Raw genomic sequence first — 20704 nt, 5'->3', positions numbered from 1 at the left:
TAACAACTAGAAGGAAACACTCTATTAAATGCGGTTAGTATTTTGAAGGATTATGCAAGTGATAGGAGCTAGGACAGGATTCATATTAGGGAATGAGGTGCTATTTTAGAAGTAGCTGGGCTAGATTGTATTTGTTTCTGATAAATTGATCATAGTACAGTGTTCCACAAAACAGACTTTTGGTGCAGTGATGGATACGAGATCTCTGGCTCTTTCATTGTGTCATTCTCTGTGGTCTGTGTTTTAGGCAGTAAAAACTCCATTTTCTTGGAAACAGGATTTGGATTATGAAATTATTATTATTTTTTTAATAAACATATATCTGGGGTATAGAAACCTTTGAAAATAATCAGTTTTTGAATTTTTCTGCAGTTTCTAGTAAAGAGACCACATGATTTAAAAAAAGAAAATGAGAAAATAATCTGCTAAAAATGGGTAGTGTTTTCATGTATTTTTGTTGTTGTTGTTATTTTTACCCACTGTCATCTTCTGTAGAGTTAAAATTACAACATACATAATTGTGTAAAGAATTTTTTGAGTAGGGAAATAGGTACATGATTCAAAACGTAAAAGGCCTCAGAGGGTCCTGTCCTAAAAAGGTAGATGATTTAAAGTTTTTTTTTTAATGTATTCTCTGTAGGTAATATTTAAGCCAGTGATTACTTACTTATACAAAATTATATATGTAGATGTATTCTGTGCGCAGCATTCTGTACATGCTTTTTTGCTTAAAATCTTGACAGTAGTTCCATTTGTAATGCATAGAGCATTTTCCGTCTCAAAATCTTAAGGTTGTCTTCCTGTTTGATAATCAATTTTTAAAAATTGTGCAATAGTATTATTTTTTCCTTCTGTTTCTTTTATTAATCATGTCCTCCCTTTTTCTCTCCTTCATTTGTTTCACCAATTCGAATTTCTTCCTTTGCCCTGCTGTTAATTTTCAGTTTTGCTTTTGGTTATTCTCCCTTTGAGCAGAGTGGATCATCTCAGTGCAAAGCCGTTGTGCTACCTTTGGCTTGGTGGTTTAGTGATTGTTTGCCCAGCTGATCTTAATTTTGGAGTTGCTGTTTCCCTTATCTGCTTCTCTCCCGGTTCTAGCCTGTGTTTTGTCTTGGTTAATCAGGGTGCTGTTAAATACAAATGGTGCGCCTGCCTCCTTTTTAGTAGCCACGCCTTCCTTGCTATTCTGGGTTGTGAAACTGGCCCCTAAGGAGGAGGTACTTTGATCGTTTGTTGCCCTTGCTCTATAGTTCTTAGTTTTTTCAAGGAAAGGGTCATTGATAGGAACCCTTAAGATATTCTTCTTACCTTTTTTTTTTTTCTTAAAAAAGCAAAACAAAAACTCTGGGATCTTTACCTCTCCTGTTTTTGGTATAGGTTTTTTTTTTTTTTTATTACAGATTTTATTGTATCTGGCAAATGGTCTTCCATGATTTAGGGTGTAGTCCATTTTTCCTCTAGTTTCATTACAAATGGGATTTTCTTATGCATTTTTTTTTTTTTAAGATTTTATTTATTTATTTGACAGAGAGCGAGAGCAGGAGCACAAGCAGGGGGAGTGGGAGAGGGAGAAGCAGGCTTCCCGCCGAGCAGGGAGCCCGACGTGGGGCTCCATCCCAGGGCCCTGGGATCATGACCTGAGCCGAAGGCAGCCGCTTAACCAGCTGAACCATCCAGGCGCCCCAAGATTAAGTGTTTGTTGTAGGCACTTTAGTTTCTAATTTGTACTTTGTAAATGAAAATATAGTATAGAAATTATTCAGACGCTGGTGGGTCAGGTGTATTCTGTTTGCCCCTCTGTAAATGGGTCAGCTGTCAACAAATCAATAAACAAAGTGGTTGAATTGGTGTTTTGGAGTAGAACGGCATAACGGAAAATGTACTTTCCACTGGCATTCTGGAGAGCTGGATTCCACTGTTAGATATGTCCCTAAATAGATGTATGCTTTTGAGCGGTTGACTCTTTGGATGAGGATTTCCTCTTGCATAAATGAGATAATCACATCAGGTGTGGATTGACACTTAAGTTTATGGATTCTTCTTATGTAGGTTCTTAGTGCTGCTGGGCAGTCTTCCTTGCTCATAGTCTGTTCAATTTCCTGTTCTCCCATTAGGGAAACTCGTTGAAATTTCCATTTCTCTTATTTTTCTCATACATGTTAGTCACAGATTCAGTCCAGCTAGGCATGTGCGTCCTTGCTTTCATTTATCTTCTCTTGCCTTGGAGATTGATGTACCTTTCTAATCGTCTGAGGCTTATACTCTTTTTTTAAAGATTTTATTTATTTGACAGAGAGAGAGACAGCGAGAGAGGGAACACAAGCAGGGGGAGTGGGAGAGGGAGAAGCAGGCTTCCCGCTGAGCAGGGAGCCTGATGTGGGGCTCGATCCCAGGACCCCGGGATCATGACCTGAGCCAAAGGCAGATGCTTAACGACTGAGCCACCCAGGCACCACTGAGGCTTATACTCTTAATTCTCTTTTTCTTCCTATAGCAAACTATACCCCACTTCCAGCCTTTTCAGTAAGATTTTCCCTTAAATACATAAACATGTTCAAGACTTATTTTTTTAGAAAGGAAAATCACACACATTCCTGCCGATGTGGCCTTTGTCAAACCTGCCTGCCCCTACTTCGTTGGCTGTCTATTCTCTGTCCTCTTTATAGTCCAGCATTTAGTATTTACTGTCCATTGAACTTAACCATAACGTTCTCCTCCTCAAATCTGATGGACACTTCTCAGTCTTGTGTGTCTGTCCTTTCTGTGACCTTTGAACTCTGCCTGTCTTATTCCTCTCAGTGTCTGCAATACCACCTTCCTGATTTTTCCACCATACTTTTTGTTTTGTTTTATACCTTCAGTGTTTATTCCTCATACTTCAGATGAGTCTTTGATTCTGCTCAACTGGATTCTTCCTTTTCTGTTTTTGATTGTGTAGATTTTATAGTTTCAGTGTTTGACTGCTATCTCTTCATTCCATCTTCCATTATCAGACCCTCATTTATCCTTAGATTTATGTGGTAGCTTAATAGTTGATCTGCCTCCATATCTGTAGATCTCAAATGCAAAATTTTGAGTTTTAGGCCCTTCATGATACAGATTGGACTTGTTTCCAGGTCCAAGTTCTTCCCAGATCTCATGTTTGAGCACTATTAACCTACTCAGTGTTCCTCCATTGTGACTTCCTCATTCCTCTGCCCTTCTCATGTCTCTGTCTTTTTAAGCTGGCCCCTCAACCTGGTGAGGGCAAAGTTAAGTCACCTTTTCTTCTCTGTTTACAGTATCACTTTTGATACTGCTTCTCAGATCATTTAGTGCAGTTTCTGACAATTCATTTACGGAATGGTCAGTTAAACTGATTTTTTTTCAAAGAACTGTGAAAGGATTAGAATCTTCAGGATATGCTCCAGGCTTGGAATGTCATGGTTCTCTAATGTTTGACTCTTTAAAAAAGGTAAATGTATAATTCATTTTTGTTTGTTCAGCCATATTAACATAGTCCTAAAGGGCATGGACTTTAGGTCAAGTCTGTGTTTGAATGTGGCCTGGTTACTTGTTGGTCTCTTGGTGTTAGAATTTAACTAAGTTCCACCGTTTCTCTGAAGGAAGGTCATTTCCAGTACCTATTTTTTGTAAGGTTGTTGTAGAAATTAGATGAAAAGGTACTTAGCCTGGTACATGGTAAGCACAGAGTAAACATTACCCATAGTTTTTATTTTAGTTTTCCCTTTAAACCCTGCATCTTTCTACTAAATACTGTTTTCTAGTGTTAAAATACATAATTTGAAAATACTACTTTTATGTGTTGTACAACATTCAGTATTCCATCATGACGTTGGATTGGTTTTGATGCCCCTAAATTGAAATAAACGCCTAGCTGACATTGTTTCCTGTCTCTCAGCACCTCTCAGCCCCTTGCTCTTAGGGAAGCTGCTGGAAGGTCTTTCATTCCTGTTTTAAAGGTAGTCTTGTTTGAAGAATAAGAATGCCAAGGACTTGTTTGAAGTCCTTGGCATTCTTATTTATGCAAAAATGACTTCTTATGTAAACAAGGGTGACTTCTATGCTATTTTATTGTGGCATTGTTTAATACTACCACTGGGGTGTTTAACTTACCATACTTGCTCCTAAGTCTAGACTTTTTTTGGATCTAGGATATGGAGTTGTTCACATTTGCAGTTCTGGATGCCATTGCTTGCAGTCTGAAAGTCCATATGCCGTATCTTGTTGCATGCAGGCTACTTAATTTTGTAATACTTCCCTTATCTTATTTATAAAGTAGGAATAGTAAAATGGTTTATAAGGCTCATTGGCACCTTTATATTTTGCTTAATAGAATCGGAGGAGTAAACGTGTTATGCAGTTGTGTTTATTACTGTTGTGATTAAACTCCAGTTTCAGAATCTGAAGCCAAAGCAAGTCTCCTTTGGAGGATCATATCTAAATAGAGGGCATAAGAAATGGGGGTGGCGGAGACAGTGGATAAATTCACTTTCATTGTCAGTTCTGGAAGCTGAAAACCTTTCTGCAGACACCGTGTGTGGATATAAGTGTTAGCTTTTTTAATGTTACCATCTTTACTGTGAAATACTGCAGTTTTTTTTCGGTTTTCAGTGTTGTCTCTCAAATAGGTAATAGTGATTACATGAATAAACACATTAGGTTCACTTTGGGGCTATTCATGACTCCATTTTGCATTACTAAATTTGAGATTTGCTTTCCAGTCTATCAAATGCCCTTCATGTGATAAAAATTCTGCATAAATACTAACCTCTGTGGTATTCCTTTCATACTTGACCATTTGATTAGGAAGAATTACCACATCCTAAAGTTAATTTTTGCCATCTGTTTCTCTTGGTGTTGTGAGTTTTACACTAAATGAATGGTTGAATTTTTTTTAAGTTTTTTTTCCCTAACCTTAACCTTTCTTCTGTGATTTTTGAAATACAAAATTAGAAGCAAAATCAGTTTCCAAAATGACTGCAGTTGAAGTTTCTTTGAAAGAATATCCTTTTTATAAAATTTTAAGGATGAATTTTTAAATGTAGGTTAATATGCAGTTCTGTTTTTCTTGAAAAGGTTCTGTTTGCCTGAAAACTAAGCACTTATTTGTTTTATCTATCTATCTATCTATCTATCTATCTATCTATCTATCTATCTATCTATCTATCTATCTAAGAAAGCACAAGCAGGGAGAGTGGCAGGCAGAGCTAGTAATAGGCTCCCTGCTGAGCAGGGAGCTCGGTGCCGGCCAGGACCTTGGGATCATGACTTGAGCCGAAGGCAGACACTTAACCGACTGAGCCACCCAGGTGTCCCAGAACTAAATACTTTTTCACATAAAATTCAAATGCTGTTTCACCTGAACAGTGAGTAAGTTTGTTGGACACTTAGCTGTGAACACAGTCACGAGATTTAGTCTTCAGCATACCCATTAGTGTTTTTATGCTTCTCCTATTGAGTTCAAAGTCCTATATGCCATCTATTTTATTTTAGTTCTTTAGGAATTAATATCAGAAGTTTTCTGTGAAAAAAGCTTGGTGATTATTTTCACAGAAATGAAGGTGATAGAAGAGTAGTATGTTTCAGGACTTGATAGGGTTACTAATAGGCTGGACTTAAAACTTCTGGTTTCAACATGAAGATGGAATCTTTTGAGTTCATATTCATTTCAGGTTATTAAAACAAATTCTAGCAATATAATTTTTAAAAAAATTTTATTATGTTAGTCACCATACAATACATCATTGGTTTTTGATGTGGTGATCCACAATCCATTGTTTTCGTATAATACCCAGTGCTCCATGCAGTACGTGCCCTCCTTAAAACCCGTCACCGGGCTAACCAATCCCCCCTGCCCCCTCCCCTCTAAAACGCTGTTTGTTTCTCAGAGTCCATAGTCTCTCATGGTTCATCTCTCCCTCCAATTCTGCCCCCCCATTTTCCCCTTCCTTCTCCTAATTTCCTCCATGCTATTCCTTATGTTCCACAAGTAAGTGAAACCATATGATAATTGACTTTCTCTGCTTGACTTACTTCACTTAGCATAATCTCCTCCAGTCCCATCCATGTTGATGTAAAAGTTGGGTATTCATCCTTTCTGATGGCTGAGTAATATTCCATTGTATATATGGACCACATCTTCTTTATCCATTCATCTGTTGAAGGGCATCTCAGCTCTTCCCACAGTTTGGCTATTGCGGACATTGCTGCTGTGAACATTGGGGTGCATATGGCCCTTCTTTTCACTACATCTGTGTCTTTGGGTCTTTGTGCAATTGCTGGGTCATAGGGTAGCTCTTTTTAAATTTTTGAGGAACCTCCACACTGTTTTCCAAAGTGGCTGTACCAACTTGCATTCCCACCAACAGTGTAAGAGGGTTCCCCTTTCTCCACAACCTCTCCAACATGTGTTGTTTCTTTCCCTGTCCATTTTTGCCATTCTAACTGGTGTAAGGTGGTATCTCAATGTGGTTTTGATTTGGATTTCCCTGATGGCTAATGATGATGAACATTTTTTCATGTGTCTGTTAGCCATTTGTATGTCTTCTTCAGAGAAGTGTCTTTTCATATCTTCTGCCCACTTTTTAACTTGATTATTTGTTTTTTGGGTGTTGAGTTTGAGAAGTTCTTTATAGATCTTGGATACCAGCCCTTTATCTGTAGTGTCATTTGCAAATATCTTCTCCCATTCTGTGGGTTAGCAATATAATTTTTATATTGGTGTAACTCGTGTGTGTTTTAAAATTTAATTAGTAAAATACATTAGGCATAAGTAATTGGTTAAGACAGTACTGAATATTCATATAATAAGAAAAAATCATTGCTCGGTGAAAACTTTTGGGCTCTTACCTGGAGCCAGAGAGGAGTTAAATTTGGTTGAAGTTGAGGTGGTGGTGATCTCCAGAAGGGTTAGATCTCAGTATCAGGATTCAGAGACTTGAACTTTTTTGGTTTTGTCTGTAATGTAAAGAGTTGAACTTGGTCTTCCTGGAGGGTCCCTTCCAGCTTTGGATTTATTGGTAACTTGGCAGAGGGGACGGTCCTGTATGTATCCTATGTTAATCTTATATTTACTTTTTGGGGTTTAAACTCCACAAAGTTTAATAGAGCCTGGCCTCCTTCCTTAAAGATCAATTTAGGCTGTACCTGGCTAGCTCAGTTGGTGGAGCATGCAACTCCTGATCATGTCATGGGTGTAGAGATTACTTAAAAATAAAATCTTTAAAAAAAAAAAAAAATCAACTTATGCTTTAAAAACAAGTAGCACTTTGGTAAATAAGTGTCGTCTTACTTGCCACCCTTTCTCTCGTAAATCTCAAGAATTACCCATGAGCAGGCCGTGGGCTGATAATGGTACTGGTGGACAAGCTCTGAAGATGTTGGGGGTGTTATTTAGATTACTTTGGTAACTATAGGTCAGAATAACCAGTGTGACTTAGACTCCTTTGAATGACTTAACACCCCATGACAGGCAGTATGCATTTAGTAACAGGAAATAGGCAGGTGAGATCTACCAAACTTGTTTAATAAGTCTTTGCGTTTCAGAGTGAAAGCAGCAGTATCACGCTGCTCTCCTGTGTATCCATGCTGTTTAGGGTCCAAGTGAAATGGCATTGTGATGTTTGAATTGGTAAAGCTTTTTGGGTGATTCTGAGATAGAACGGCTTTTATTTAATTCTCTAATAGGGAGCAGTTGTTCTCGGGTGCAGTGCAGTAGGAGAGCTCTTGTAAAATGTCTCCAGTTTCTGCCCCCACAGAATCGGAATCTCTGAGGGCAGAAGCCAGGCATTCATATTTTGACAAAGCTTCCCAGGTTATATTGTGAAGTTCATCCCTAATTAAAAACACTATTTATTGTGTTTATAGCAAAATTCACTTTGAATCTATATTGCCAGAAATGTAAGACTCAACTGGACAGTGGTTTTTATGGTGAAGTCTCCCTCAGTATGTTGTTTTGCCACCAGTATTCTTTTATTCTGAATAAGCGTTGATAGTAATAACAGAAATAATTAACATGTACCGCACCTTTGCAATACCAGAGGCACTCTGTTACGTGGTTTGCATGGATTTCTCATTTAATCCTTCCAACTGCTCTAGGAGGTAAGTTCTTTATCCACATTTGGTAGACAGAAGCACAGAGAACAAGTTGTGTGGAGTCAGAATTCAAACTCAGCCAGAGGCAGTGTAACTCCAGAGCCCTGCATTTCTAACTCCACTGCTAGAGTGACCTACCTTATGGCTTACAAAAGGTAAATAATAAAAATAACTCCTTTCATCGCAGACTTCAGACCCTAGGTCCTATTTCCCAACAGCAGGCAGTGTTTCGTTTTGTTTTTTTTTTAAGATTTTATTTATTTATTTATTTGACAGAGAGAGTACAAGCGGGGGATGGATGGGGGGGAGCAGCAGGCAGAGGGAGAGGGAGAAGCAGGCTCCCTGCTGAGCAGGAAGCCCACTATGGGACTCCATCCCAGGACCGAGATCATGACCTGAGCCGAAGGCAGATGCTTAACTGACTGAGCCATCCAGGCGCCCTCAATGGCAGGCAGTATTAACAGAGTGTTTTATGATTCCTTCCATCAGTTTACAATGTGTAGACAATATATAAGGATACATACTTGACCTTTTAAATATACGTACACACAGCTGGGAGTTTTATACTGTTTACCCTCTAACATATCTTGGGGGAGATCTTTCCATATCGGTACATGTAAATTTAATTTTTCTCTTTCTCAGTGTTTTCATGCTATTTCCTGTTTTTTCTTTCTAAAATTGATGGTAATTACATTAGTATGAACTTTCTCACCAGAGTTTGTTTAGTATATTAATTGATGATGTGGGCACATGTGACAGAAACAGTCCTTTTCTACTGATTTGGGTCAACCTGTAACTCAAAAGAAAACATGCTTCCTGTTACAGGCAGGCCATGGAATCTCTTAAAACAAAATCTAGGAATAGATTTAGTCATGATTAATTTGCATTCTCTTTAGCATCAGTTCCTGTAATGTCACATTCGTTCTCTTCCCTCCCAGTAAATAGAATTAAAGAACTCTACTTGGAGTTTGACTCGAGGCTTAAGAAAAATTGTGAAGATTTGACTTATACAAATTGTGATTCTTTCTCTGATAGTTATAGTGGCCTCTTTATCAGTTGAACCGATTTTCTTTGAGTATCAGCATTTTTTCTGCATAATAATTAAATTTCTTACAGAAAGTTCACATTTATGATTAAGAACCGTGTTTTGAGCTAAATTGTTATACTTAGGAATTATTCTCACAATTTCTAGCAATTCTTTGAAATAGGTGATACACTGATTTCACAGAAGAGGTAAATGAAATCTGGAGATTAAGTGTCTTGTCCAAGGTCACAGCCAGCATAGCTGATGTTGAAATCTAGGATATCTGGGACCATTTCTCAGTTCACTGTACTTGAGCCGCTCTCTCCTCATTTCTCCGTAGTTTGACGGTTTCTTTTGTATTTGTGATGGCATTTGTTATTCACAGCAATACTGTGAAGTAGGCATGACGTGTTGTTTTTTATTCTTTGGCTGAGGAGTTGGAGGCTAGAGGCTCTGGTTTGTACAAAGGCAGACTCCTTTAATACCTGTCCTGTCACAGGACTTGAGCCAAGGTATTCTGAGGTTGGGCGTCGTGCTCTTTGCTGCACACCACAGGAAATGGAGAAGCAAAGATAAATTTCTGCTTGTGCTCTGTTTTCTTTGAGAACTTCCTGGGTGTTCCGTGCGAAATCTATGTTAATTTTATGTGCTGGGTTTTGGACCACGTGCCTTGAATTTGGTATATTCCTGACATCTTGCAATATACTAATCAGATTTCAAATAAGACCGTGTAGCATCGGTGAAGGCTGTACAGATTATTTACATAAAATTTCCCCTTCATCTTTGGTTCCCTTTATTTGGTTTCTGTGTTGTACCACATATAGCTGATGTTTTTTTCTCATTTTTTTCCCTTTTAGTGAATGGTAGTGTCTAGAAAGGGTATGTCCCTTCAAGAGAGAGGTGCCAATGTCCAACCGGCCTAATAACAATCCAGGGGGGTCACTGCGACGTTCACAGAGGAACACTGCCGGGGCCCAACCACAAGACGACTCGATAGGAGGAAGGTATGTATTTGATGGTAATTTGAAAAGTAATGAGTGAATAAAAGCGTTTTTATAAACCTCATTATGAGGACAAAAACTTAAATGGTTCACTACAAATGTGGGTAATTTTTTCCTTACTTTTGAGCCAAGTAACACAAATAAAACTGGAATTCAAAGCAGTTCTTTCATCATTTCCCAAATGTGCTAGGCTCAAAAAATAGTTGTCAGTCATTGACATTATCAGAAATCTAATTTAAGGGTCATGAACATGTGATACGTCCTGTTTGGTTTGCCCTTTCTCTTCACTCTCTCACACACGTGCTGTAGCACGGCTTTCGATTGACGGTTTGTGGTGCCTTTCTTTATGTGTGTCTTTATTTTACTGAAAGGAAGCTTCATTTTTTTTAAGATCTTGAGTTCTGATGTCTAGCTTTTGAGTTTTTTTCCCCATCTTATTGTTTGACAGTGTAGGGATGCTGACAGGCTGGTGAGGCAGTCTGACTTTGTGGGCATATCACTTCCTCATCATTTTCTCAGTGGTCTGTTTAGCAGGTTTTTAGTTGGACTACTTGTATAGGAGGCACTGTGAAGAGTCAGATGCATTCTCTGGAATGGAAAATTCCTTGTCTTATTTAGCCAAGGACTGTCATTTTATGCATAAAATACTCCGAACTTTACTTGCAAGGCCTCATTCTCCGACCCGTGTTTAGCTTGCAGTCAATAATGGCAAGATCCTAATACGATTACCTGATACAAGATTGGGAGGCATTACCGTGTATATATTGTCTAGTAAATTACATAAAAAATACTAAATGTCAAATGTAAAGAATATATCAACCCCCTCTATTGATGTCAGGCTATTTTGGTAGTTGAGCGTATGGACTTTGGACTAGGACAGGGTTCTGTGCAATGACTGTCACTGCTGTTAAATAGCTGTGTGTCCTTTGTTCTATCTTTTGGAAACCTCAAGTTCTTAGTCCACACAGTGGGGGGATATCTGTGTCATAAGGCTGTCAGTTAACTTCAGCAATGTGTGCTACCCTGGTAGCCCAGTGCTTAGTACAGAGTTCTGTTCTGAACTTGTTTTTTGCTTTTTTACATTCAGATTATTCTTCGTAGCAGCCGCACTTTATCTGTTGATTAAAAAATACCCCTCTTCCATTATAAAAACAATCCATGTTTATTTTAGAGAATTTGGAGAACACAGAAGAGTGTAAAGGAGAACATCCAAACAATTCAGATATTACCACTGTTAACATTTGCAGTTTCCTTAGTTGTCTTTATCACATGAATATGTGTGCCTATATGTGCATGTGTTTACACAAAAATACATGTACCATTTTGGGGGCACCTGGCTGGCTTAGCCAGTAGAGCATATGACTCTTGATCTCAGCGGCATGAGTTCGAGCCCCATGTTGGGCATAGAGATTACTTTAAAAAAACTTTAAAAAATCAGTAAATAATTTGAACCTTTGGCACAACTGCAGTATTCCATAGTAATACTCAGGTTCTATTTGAACTCTTGCACACGACTGACAAACATTTTGATCTTCATACAGTACCCTGGTTCTGAAATCCACAGTGATGTTTCAGCAGCATTGTCTTTTTCTATATGTTGGTGTAAATATTTTATCGTATTATGCATTTTAAAAATATGAGAGGGAAATAGAAATGGGAGTGGTTAATATTAGTTATTAAGATGCATTAGTTTAAATAACTAATAAAGTTGTAATCAAGATGGAACTGTCATTTGTAGATTGGCACACTTTTGCCATAGTTTATTTGCTTTAAGTCTGTCAGTCATATGTTCAGTTGGTGCGGTGACTGTGGAAAACAGTATGTAGGTTCCTCAAAAAATTAAAAATAGAAATACCATGCAATTCAGTAATTCTGCTGGGTATTTACCCAAAGAAAACAAGAACACTAATTCCAAAAGATATATGCACTCCTCTGTTCATTTCAGCATTATTTATAATAGCCAAGTTATGCAAGCAACCTAAGCATCCATCGTTAGAATGATGGAGCAAAAAGATGTGTGGTATATGTGTATAATGGAATATTACTGAGCCATTTAAAAAAGAATGAAATCTTGCCATTTGCAACAACATGGATGGAGCTGGAGGGAGTTGTGCTAATTGAATTAAGTCAGTCAGAGAAAGACGAATACCGGATAATTTCAATTATATATGTAATCTAAAAAGAAAATGAACAAACTGAAAACAGAAACAGATTCATACGGAGAGCAAATTGGTAGTTGCCGGAGGGGAGAGGGGTGGGTGGCAGGATGGGTGAAGTAGTTGAAAGGCATTAAAAGTTCAAACTTTCGGTATTAAAATAAGTCACAGATGTGAAAAGTACAGCCTAGGGAATATAATCAATAATGTTGCAATAATGTATGTTGACAGATGGTGACTACACTTATTGTGGTGAGCACTGAGTAATGTATAGACTAGTTAGATCACTATGTTGTTCACCTGAAACTACTAGGACATTGCCAACCATACTTCAATAATAACAATTTGAAAAAAAAATTGTACGCTCATTTGTGAAGGATAAGTATAAAATTTAAAAATGTGTTTGGAATGGCAGAAAATATGCCAAAAGAATATAAAGCAGAGTATAATGAGGGTTTTTGTACTTTAATCCCTTCTCCCTTTCAGTAAGGTAGCCTATTTCATTTCTTACAGTTTCAACTTCTGCATGTTTTCAAAAAACATTTCCTGGCAAAACCAGCACACACAAGAGGGCCACGTCCTACCCCTCCCCTCCCTTTAATCCCAGTATCATTTGTGTCATTTCCTATGTCCCTAAAATTGTTTAAAAGACATGACTTTTAAAATCTTTTATGGTCCAGTGTGTGACTGTACCATAATTTAGTAATAACTCTGAATATATATATTTTTCCTCCTTTTATGTGGATAAGTATAATTATGATCAGGACATTCAAATTTAGAATATTAGCCAAAAAAATTTACCAGTTTGACTAAGAATGCAAATTAGGAGTTATTAGTTCGTTCGAATTTTATTTTCTCTTCTTAGCTGGATTTTTTTGCTCATGATAGAATCTCGAACCTGGTAAGGACCTTTTTATCAGAGCCCAGGCTGACATTGAAACCCCCTGTAGAGTGTGATATACTAGAAGTGATCTAACCTATAGAAACCTTTCTGGTGATTTTGGGGGTAAGAGAGAGAGGACTGGGTAAGTGGGGAGGGCGCAGTTACAACTGTGTTTTTGTTCTCTTTATCTGATTCCTGTTGATTAGCTTTCCTAAGTAAAATGCTGTTATTGTCAGCTTTTGATTCAGAAGTAGACCTGATCCTGAAAATGTACTCATAGTGGGGTGGTTAAGCATCTGCCTTCGGCTCAGGTCATGATCTCAGGGTCTGGGATGGAGCCCCGTGTTCATCCTCCTCTGCTCAGCGGGGAGCCTGCTTCTCCCTCTGCCTGCCATTCCCCCTGCTTGTGCTCTCTCTGTCAAATAAATAAATAAAATCTTAAAAAAGAAGAAAACGTTCTCGTAGTGATACAATGATGCAACTCATGGTAATAACAACATACACAACAACAACAGTGCACTGTTGGCGTGTTTTAAGTTAAATTTTTTTTTATACATGTTCTTCCAGTAAAGACTCACAGAAACTCTGTGTGCTAATAAGTATGTAACTCCTGTTCTCCGAATGTGGTAGTTTGTTCAACATTATACAGCTAGTGTGTAGAGTCAGGACCTGATTTCCAACCACTTGACTCTAAAGTCGGTGATTATTTTCATTATGCTCAACTGTTTTTACTGCACAAACCACTTAATCCATATGATAAAGGACTTGGAAGAGAGTATAAGTATGTATAATGGAAGAATATTAGCTCATTCAGTTGAGGACTTAAGTAGCAGTTTTTCCCTCCTAGAATTTTTTTCACTTTTTTGTTTTTTAAACTTGCATCAGGCTGTCTTTGCATAGCTTTCTTCCTGTGACCATTCCTTCCCTTCCCCCAAATCAAGGTCACTTACCTTTTCTTTTCTTTTTAGAAGAATAGTTTTCATTCATCCTTAAGCTAATAGAAATTAGGATCTTTGGTATATATTGAATCTCCCCTCATTATTTTCTCTTCTCTGTTTTCCCCAATCCTTGTTCTCTATCCATAAATGAACTAGATTTCTTCTTTGATTTCTCTCTTTCCCTTCTGTAGTTTTTTGGGTTGTAGCTGATCTGTTCTTCTCTTTTCTGGTGTCTGTCAGATTTTTTTGAAGAGAGAGAGAGCTGGGGGCAGGGCAGGGAGAGGGGGAGAGAGAATCTTAAGCAGGCTCCACATCCAGCGTGGAGCTGGACACAGTCCTCTCAGTACCCTGCGATCACGACCTGAGCTGAAATCGAGAGTCAGATGCTTAACCCGACTGAGCCACCGCCCCGCCCCCTCTGTCAGATTTTTTGATGGAGTGAGGAAATGCTTGAATCCAGTCCACTCCTCCTCCCCAGCCCCATTAAAAAAAATTTGTATGCAAAGTTTAAATTACTTACTATGAAGTAAAAACTCAGTTATGAGACCTATAGGTAAAACTTTTTGTTAACATTGTCAGAATAGGGACTTTTTAATATTTTTTAGCCAGTGTTAATTGTACATAAAGTAAATAGATTGGGGTTTTGCTTTAAAATCTGTTTCAGTTGGACGGGATACAGAAAAGTACAAAAAGAACACGAATATCCAGAGATAAAGTTTGTGTTAACATTTTTATTTTTATCTGTCTTGAAAGTACAATTTAGCATGTAGCTGATTACATTGTAAATACAGTTTTGGATCTTGTTTTATTTATTTTTAAAGATTTTATTTATTTGACAGAGAGAGAGATAGCTAGAGCAGAAACACGAGCAGGTGGAGTGGGAGAGGGAGAAGCAGGCTTCCCGCCGAGCAGGGAGCCCGATGTGGGGCTCAATCCCAGGACCCTGGGACCATGACCTGAGCCGAAGGCAGACGCTTAATGACTGAGCCACCCAGGTGCCCCTGGATCCTGTTTTTTTTTTTTTTTTTTTTAAACTCAGCATCCTAACTTTTTTTTTTTTTTTGTAATTGTTTACAAATGGCCACTTGACTTACTGAATCAATATATAACATTTTCCAAAATTACTTTTTAGTTTTTGGATAGTTAAATGGTTGTAATGGGAAAGTTGTTGCTCATGCATAAATGTTTGTATTTCAGGTGTCTCTTAAGGATAGGTTCCTGGAAGTGAAATCACTTGGTCAAAGGGAGTTCTTTTTATGGTCAACTTGTTTCACATACGGTCAACTTTTTTCACCCATTTACTTATTTGTCACCATTAGGAAAAAGAGTGTTTTTTGTCTCATCATTCTGTTCATGTTATTTTCACCTTGTTATTGTTATTTTCACCCATTTACTTATTTGTCACCATTAGGAAAAAGAGTGTTTTTTGTCTCATCATTCTGTTCATGTTATTTTCACCTTGTTATTGTTAATTTGATAGGGAAAAAAAATCACAAACTTTTTTTTATTGGTGTTTCTATAGTAATGAGGTTAAACATTGGAAAAAATAGGTTTAAAGAATGAGATCTGAGAATATTTTTCTACATAAGCATACCAGTAAGTCTGTATATATTGTGAGTCTCTCTTCATACCACTGTACAGTAGAACTGACCTTTAAAGTCACTCAGCTGATGTGAGCCCCTCTTGTAACAGTAATCCTCTTTTGTTGAATTATCTCACTCAGTTCTTCACCTCTGCGGTTTGAATGGTAGTTATTCTTTTCCAACATGATCATACTCTGCTCTTGGCTGCCCATTGCCTAGTCTTTTGCCAAAGCTGGGAGAATATGCAGTCTTCCATTTTTCTGAGCTCATTGGTGGGAATGGGGTGGTCACATGATTCAAACTGGAAACTTTCTCCTTCTGGTAGCAAAGAGAAGATGTGAATCTGAAGTTGCCAACTGCACATCTCCTGCCTTAGGGAAACAGATGGATAGGCAGAGAAAAGCAGATACATCAGTTCTGGCTAGTTTGAGTTCTTAGTTCTTTAGAACTGTGTTGACTCTTGTCTTCTCTAGGTTTGGTTGTTTAGCTGTTTTGAATCTGGAGATATGTGTGTATTATTTTAAAGATTTTATTTACTTATTTGAGAGAGAGTGCGCAAGCATGGGGAGGGGCAGAGGGAGAGAGAACCGCAAGTGGACTCTGCCCTGGGCTTGGAGCCCAACGTGGGGCTCAATCCGACGGCCCTGAGATTACCACCTGAGCTGAAATCAAGAGTCAGATGCCCAACAAACTGAGCCGCCCAGGCGCCCCACATGTATATTATTTTAATAAAGCTTCTTTTGGCTTTAAAGAGCCCTGTCCTATCTTAACGTACTTGTAATCCGAACTCCGTATAAGATTGTATTCATCCATTTGTAGGACACCATGCTAGTAAGCACCATGCTAGAGGGTAGTTATAAAAATGAGAGTAGAAAGCCTTTATTACAAGCTGTTCCAACTCAGTAGGGGAAATGGGCATGTAGGTGATTATTAGAGTCAGGTGAGAAACATTTCTAGCGATGACCTCATTGATTTGGGCTCTGAAGGCTGAAGAAGCAGTTGCAAAGCAGGTGGTACATGTCAGCTATTATTTGTCTCTACTTGACATGTGGTGTCATTAGTTAGAGAGTGCAGATTTTATTTCTAATTTTTTGTGCCACTTGCTACTTTGCCCTAAAGTGGTAGGTGTTCAACAGATACTAGTGTGGGCTCGAAATAAGAAGGTTGACTACCTTGGCATTTCTAGGCACAGAAATGTGACCATCTTTTATGGAAATGGTCATGAAAAGATGATTGGAGTGAAGGCAGAGTTGAAATAGGGCAGGGTTGGGGCGCCTGGGTGGCTCAGTCGTTAGGCATCTGCCTTTGGCTCAGGTCGTGATCCCAGGGTCCTGGGATCAAGCCCCGCATCGGGCTCCCTGCTCGGCGGGAAGCCTGCTTCTCCCTCTCCCCCTCCCCCTACTTGTGTTCCCTCTCTCACTATGTCTCTCTCTGTCAAATAAATAAATAAAATCTTTAAAAAAAAAAAAAAATTGGGCAGGGTTGAAGTGGGCTGCATAACAGGGTGGGTGAGTATGATGCAGGAACAAACAACTAAATCATTCTTGTATTTGACAATCTAGCCACCAGAACACGTGTCCATCCTGGGTCAGCTGCTGGCTCTGCTCTCTGTCTGCACATTCAGGGATTCACGTAGATTGCTCTGGCAAGAGAGTGTGGGGAATTGCCCTCTGGCTTTCCAAGGCTTCCCTGAGAAGGGATTCATTTCCGCTCGCATTCCCTTGACAGAACAAGGTGGCTGCACATAACTTCCAGATACTTTGGCAAGTGCCACCCTACCGTGTGTTCTGGTCAGAGGAGAAATAGAATATTTGTAAACTGAACGTTATAACTCTTAAAGGCCATTGAAACATTTTTTTATTCTTACTCCCATGTCTACAACAGACCATTTGTTTCCTTCCCAAAATTCTACTTGGTGCAGCATAGCCATGTGTACAGTGTATTTTCTTCAATCTCCTACTTAATTCACCAGTATGGATACCTTTTTTATATTCTTTTTTTGTGTGTACCTTCTGTCTCTTTTTTTATCCTGACCTTTGCAGGTGGAAGTTCAAGCTTTATCCTCTTTGGGGAGGACAAGAATGTTAATGGGAGACACGGTTTGTGTGGTGTGAAAATGACCTCATTGTTTCTTAGGACTAAATTGAAACCACTTTTATAAAATTGTATACTAGAGTTAGCCAGGTAACTGGTTCAGTAATGGTGAATCTTATTGCTCTAATTAGGTACTCTGAGTTTTAGCCACCCAACCGTGTACGCACATACTCTTCCACTTCTAGCATTGTTTCGGTAATACTGAGAAGGCTGGTTTGTCCCACCAGGGCTGGGAGGCGAGATTTACAATGTTGTGTTTAACAGTGGCATGGTTGCACTTGGTCTAAGGACAGAGTCTGCTGTTTTGTAGTTGGAGGTTTCGCAGATAGGATTCTTCATAGTTAACCGTGTGAAGTTCTTTGTTGTACCAACAAAATAATATCTTAACGTGTTTTGTAAATTTCTTCACAGTATAGATTTCTTTTTTTTTTTTTTTTAAGATTTTATTTATTTATTTGAGAGAGAGAGAATGAGAGACAGAGAGCATGAGAGGGAGGAGGGTCAGAGGGAGAAGCAGACTCCCTGCCGAGCAGGGAGCCCAATGTGGGACTTGATCCTGGGACTCCAGGATCATGACCTGAGCCGAAGGCAGTCGCTTAACCAACTGAGCCACCCAGGCGCCCTTCACAGTATAGATTTCTTGCTTTAATCACTAAGTGTGAGATTGTGTTTAAAAGTCACACGATATACAGATTGGAAACCTGTAAGATGTCAGCTGCCATAGATTATTTCATATCCTTAACTGAGGCTTTGCTTTGATTCTTCTGTCCCTCCATATTGAGGGAATCTGATGTTTCACACACCAGTTTTTACAAGTGCTTTCTCAGTATCAGAATGTTTTCCTAGAGGAGTATGGGTGTGAATGAAAAAAGGAATATATACAAATGCTCCTTCCATAGTTGAACACCAAGTTTAGCATCACACATGGAAGGCTGTTTCTTGGTAATGTGGAAAGCAAAAGAAAGCAGGAGGGCTCCTTTTTTGACATACTTTCTTCCATTTTTCTCGTATTATCATTTGCAGAGCCTTAAGCCATTTAATTTGACATGTATACAATTAGGGACAGAAATACCAAAATGGATAGGAAAAATTTCATAACTGTAAATGCAGGCCTTTTTCTTTGACCCCGAGTCCCTAGGTATAGCTGTGGGGTTTCAGATTTACAGAGTCAGAATGCCTGGACTCAGTCTTACCTTTCCTGCCTAGGGGCCGGGTGATTTTGTGCCAGCCTCATTCCCTGCATCTTTAAAATGGAAATAGACCTGCCTTGGGTGTCTTTTGAGGATTAAGTTGGATAATGCATCTAAAAAATAAATGTAATGTTACCACATAATCACACCTTTAAAAGTATGTGTTCTGCGGTCCTCTTAGTAAGTTTTTACTCAGGTAGTTACAAAAGCCAATCTACCCTATGAAATACTTTTAACACTGCATCACTAACCTATCACTAATCACTAATTTACTTTGGATTACTTTGGTGTTTATACTCCTTACCCAACTCCTTTGTGAAATGTGGGAGGTGAAAGTATATTGAGCTGTATGGTTCCCTTTTGGGGCCATCTTTTTCTACAGATTTGATTCTATTCAATCCCTCTGCCTTGTTTTCCGTTACACAGTAAAGTATGTACTGTAGTTTATTCATCCTCAGTATTACTTGGGTTGTTGAACATACAGAATTTTTTGCTTTTGCCTTACTGTTTGTAACGCTGTCAATCTCCTACTGCAGCCTGTTATCAAAGGACAAAATCTAGATCCTTTGACAAGGCATTTAAGCCCTAGCCTGTCCTTTCAACCTTGTTTCCTAATGTAGCTCTGTGCTCAGGGAAATTCACATCATTTGCCAGGTGCCATGTGGGTTTCATATTTTCCTGCCACTGCCTTTGCCTATACTCTGCTTTTGACTCGAATGTTCTTTTTCTTCAGCTTTTCATTCTTCAGGGTGTGGTTTAAATCCATGTAGTCTATAAAGCCTATATTCTCCTGCTAGTAGTAATTTCTTCCTTTGTTGGGAACTTTATAGCACCTGGTAGATCACTTTGTTTTATGAGGCACTGACCTGTTTGAGGACAGGAACTTCAGCTGTGTTATCCATATTTATATGCCTTGTCATGACTTGCGTATATTTGAGTTGGCAAACCTAACTAATCTGTTGAAATGAGTAGCTTGTTACAGTAGTTCTCAACTCTGTTCTATTGATCTAATTCTCCCACTCTATAATGTGTATCATATAATGTAAACATCTTTATTATGATGCCCCTTTGTTAGCTTGAAATGAATTAAGAAATACAACAGTTTCTAAACAGTTTAGAAACAAAGTGTTTCTAAATATATATAATTTTGTACAAGCATTTTATAAGGGTAAAAATAAGTAAAAGGAAAACAGTCAGTAACAAAATAAGATTATTTCAGTAGGTAAATGCTTGGGTGCATTGACACAAGATGACAGTGTATTTATATGCTTGTATCTATATTTGAACTTACTGAATGTGGCAGCTACAGCAACATACTTAAATGCCAAAAGCAGCATTTTCATTGTAGACTTTTCCAGAATGATACATGACCCTTGGTAAAGCTGCAAAAAATGTCATCTTTTGTTGGTTCCCATGGAGTGCTGGAGAAATTAATGTATATAAAAACCACGCAAAACAAATACAAGCTGAGAAATTATGAGCATGTCTTTTTACCTATTATCATGGCCAGATTTCAAGTTTTTTTCATAAGGTTTTCATATATTACCAAGGCTACTTGAAATCTATGGGTCATGGGACAATTTTTCATTTTGTCTGACATTTTTTATCTCTAGTCCACATCTGCTAAATGGCAGTAGCACCCAGTTCCCTAACATGTTTTCAAAATGTTCCCTAGAGGGAGAGCCATTTAAGTTGATACTTAAAACATTGCTTTGTAAAAAAGGAGTTTTTTACTGTA

At 38.4% G+C, this 20704-nt stretch overlaps 1 protein-coding gene across 18 annotated transcripts in view; it reads left to right on the top strand.

The window, feature by feature from the left end:
- Window positions 1-20704, top strand: part of TRIP12 (thyroid hormone receptor interactor 12) — a 141892-nt gene that overhangs the window by 28796 nt on the left and 92392 nt on the right. For all 18 annotated transcript variants that reach the window (XM_064587208.1, XM_064587207.1, XM_045867792.3 and 15 more), the window contains one exon: window positions 9979-10125. In XM_064587208.1, coding sequence (XP_064443278.1) covers window positions 10028-10125 — 98 coding nt within the window. In that variant the 5' untranslated portion in view covers window positions 9979-10027. Of the gene's footprint in view, window positions 1-9978; window positions 10126-20704 lie in introns of those variants that run through there.

The sequence above is a fragment of the Mirounga angustirostris genome, unplaced genomic scaffold, assembly GCF_029215605.1.
Source record: "Mirounga angustirostris isolate CCGP_5_RB_7025 unplaced genomic scaffold, mMirAng1.0.hap1 SCAF_3, whole genome shotgun sequence".
Classification (NCBI taxonomy): domain Eukaryota; kingdom Metazoa; phylum Chordata; class Mammalia; order Carnivora; family Phocidae; genus Mirounga; species Mirounga angustirostris.
Note: the sequence above shows the minus strand (reverse complement) of the source record. Positions and strands in the feature narration are given on the sequence as shown.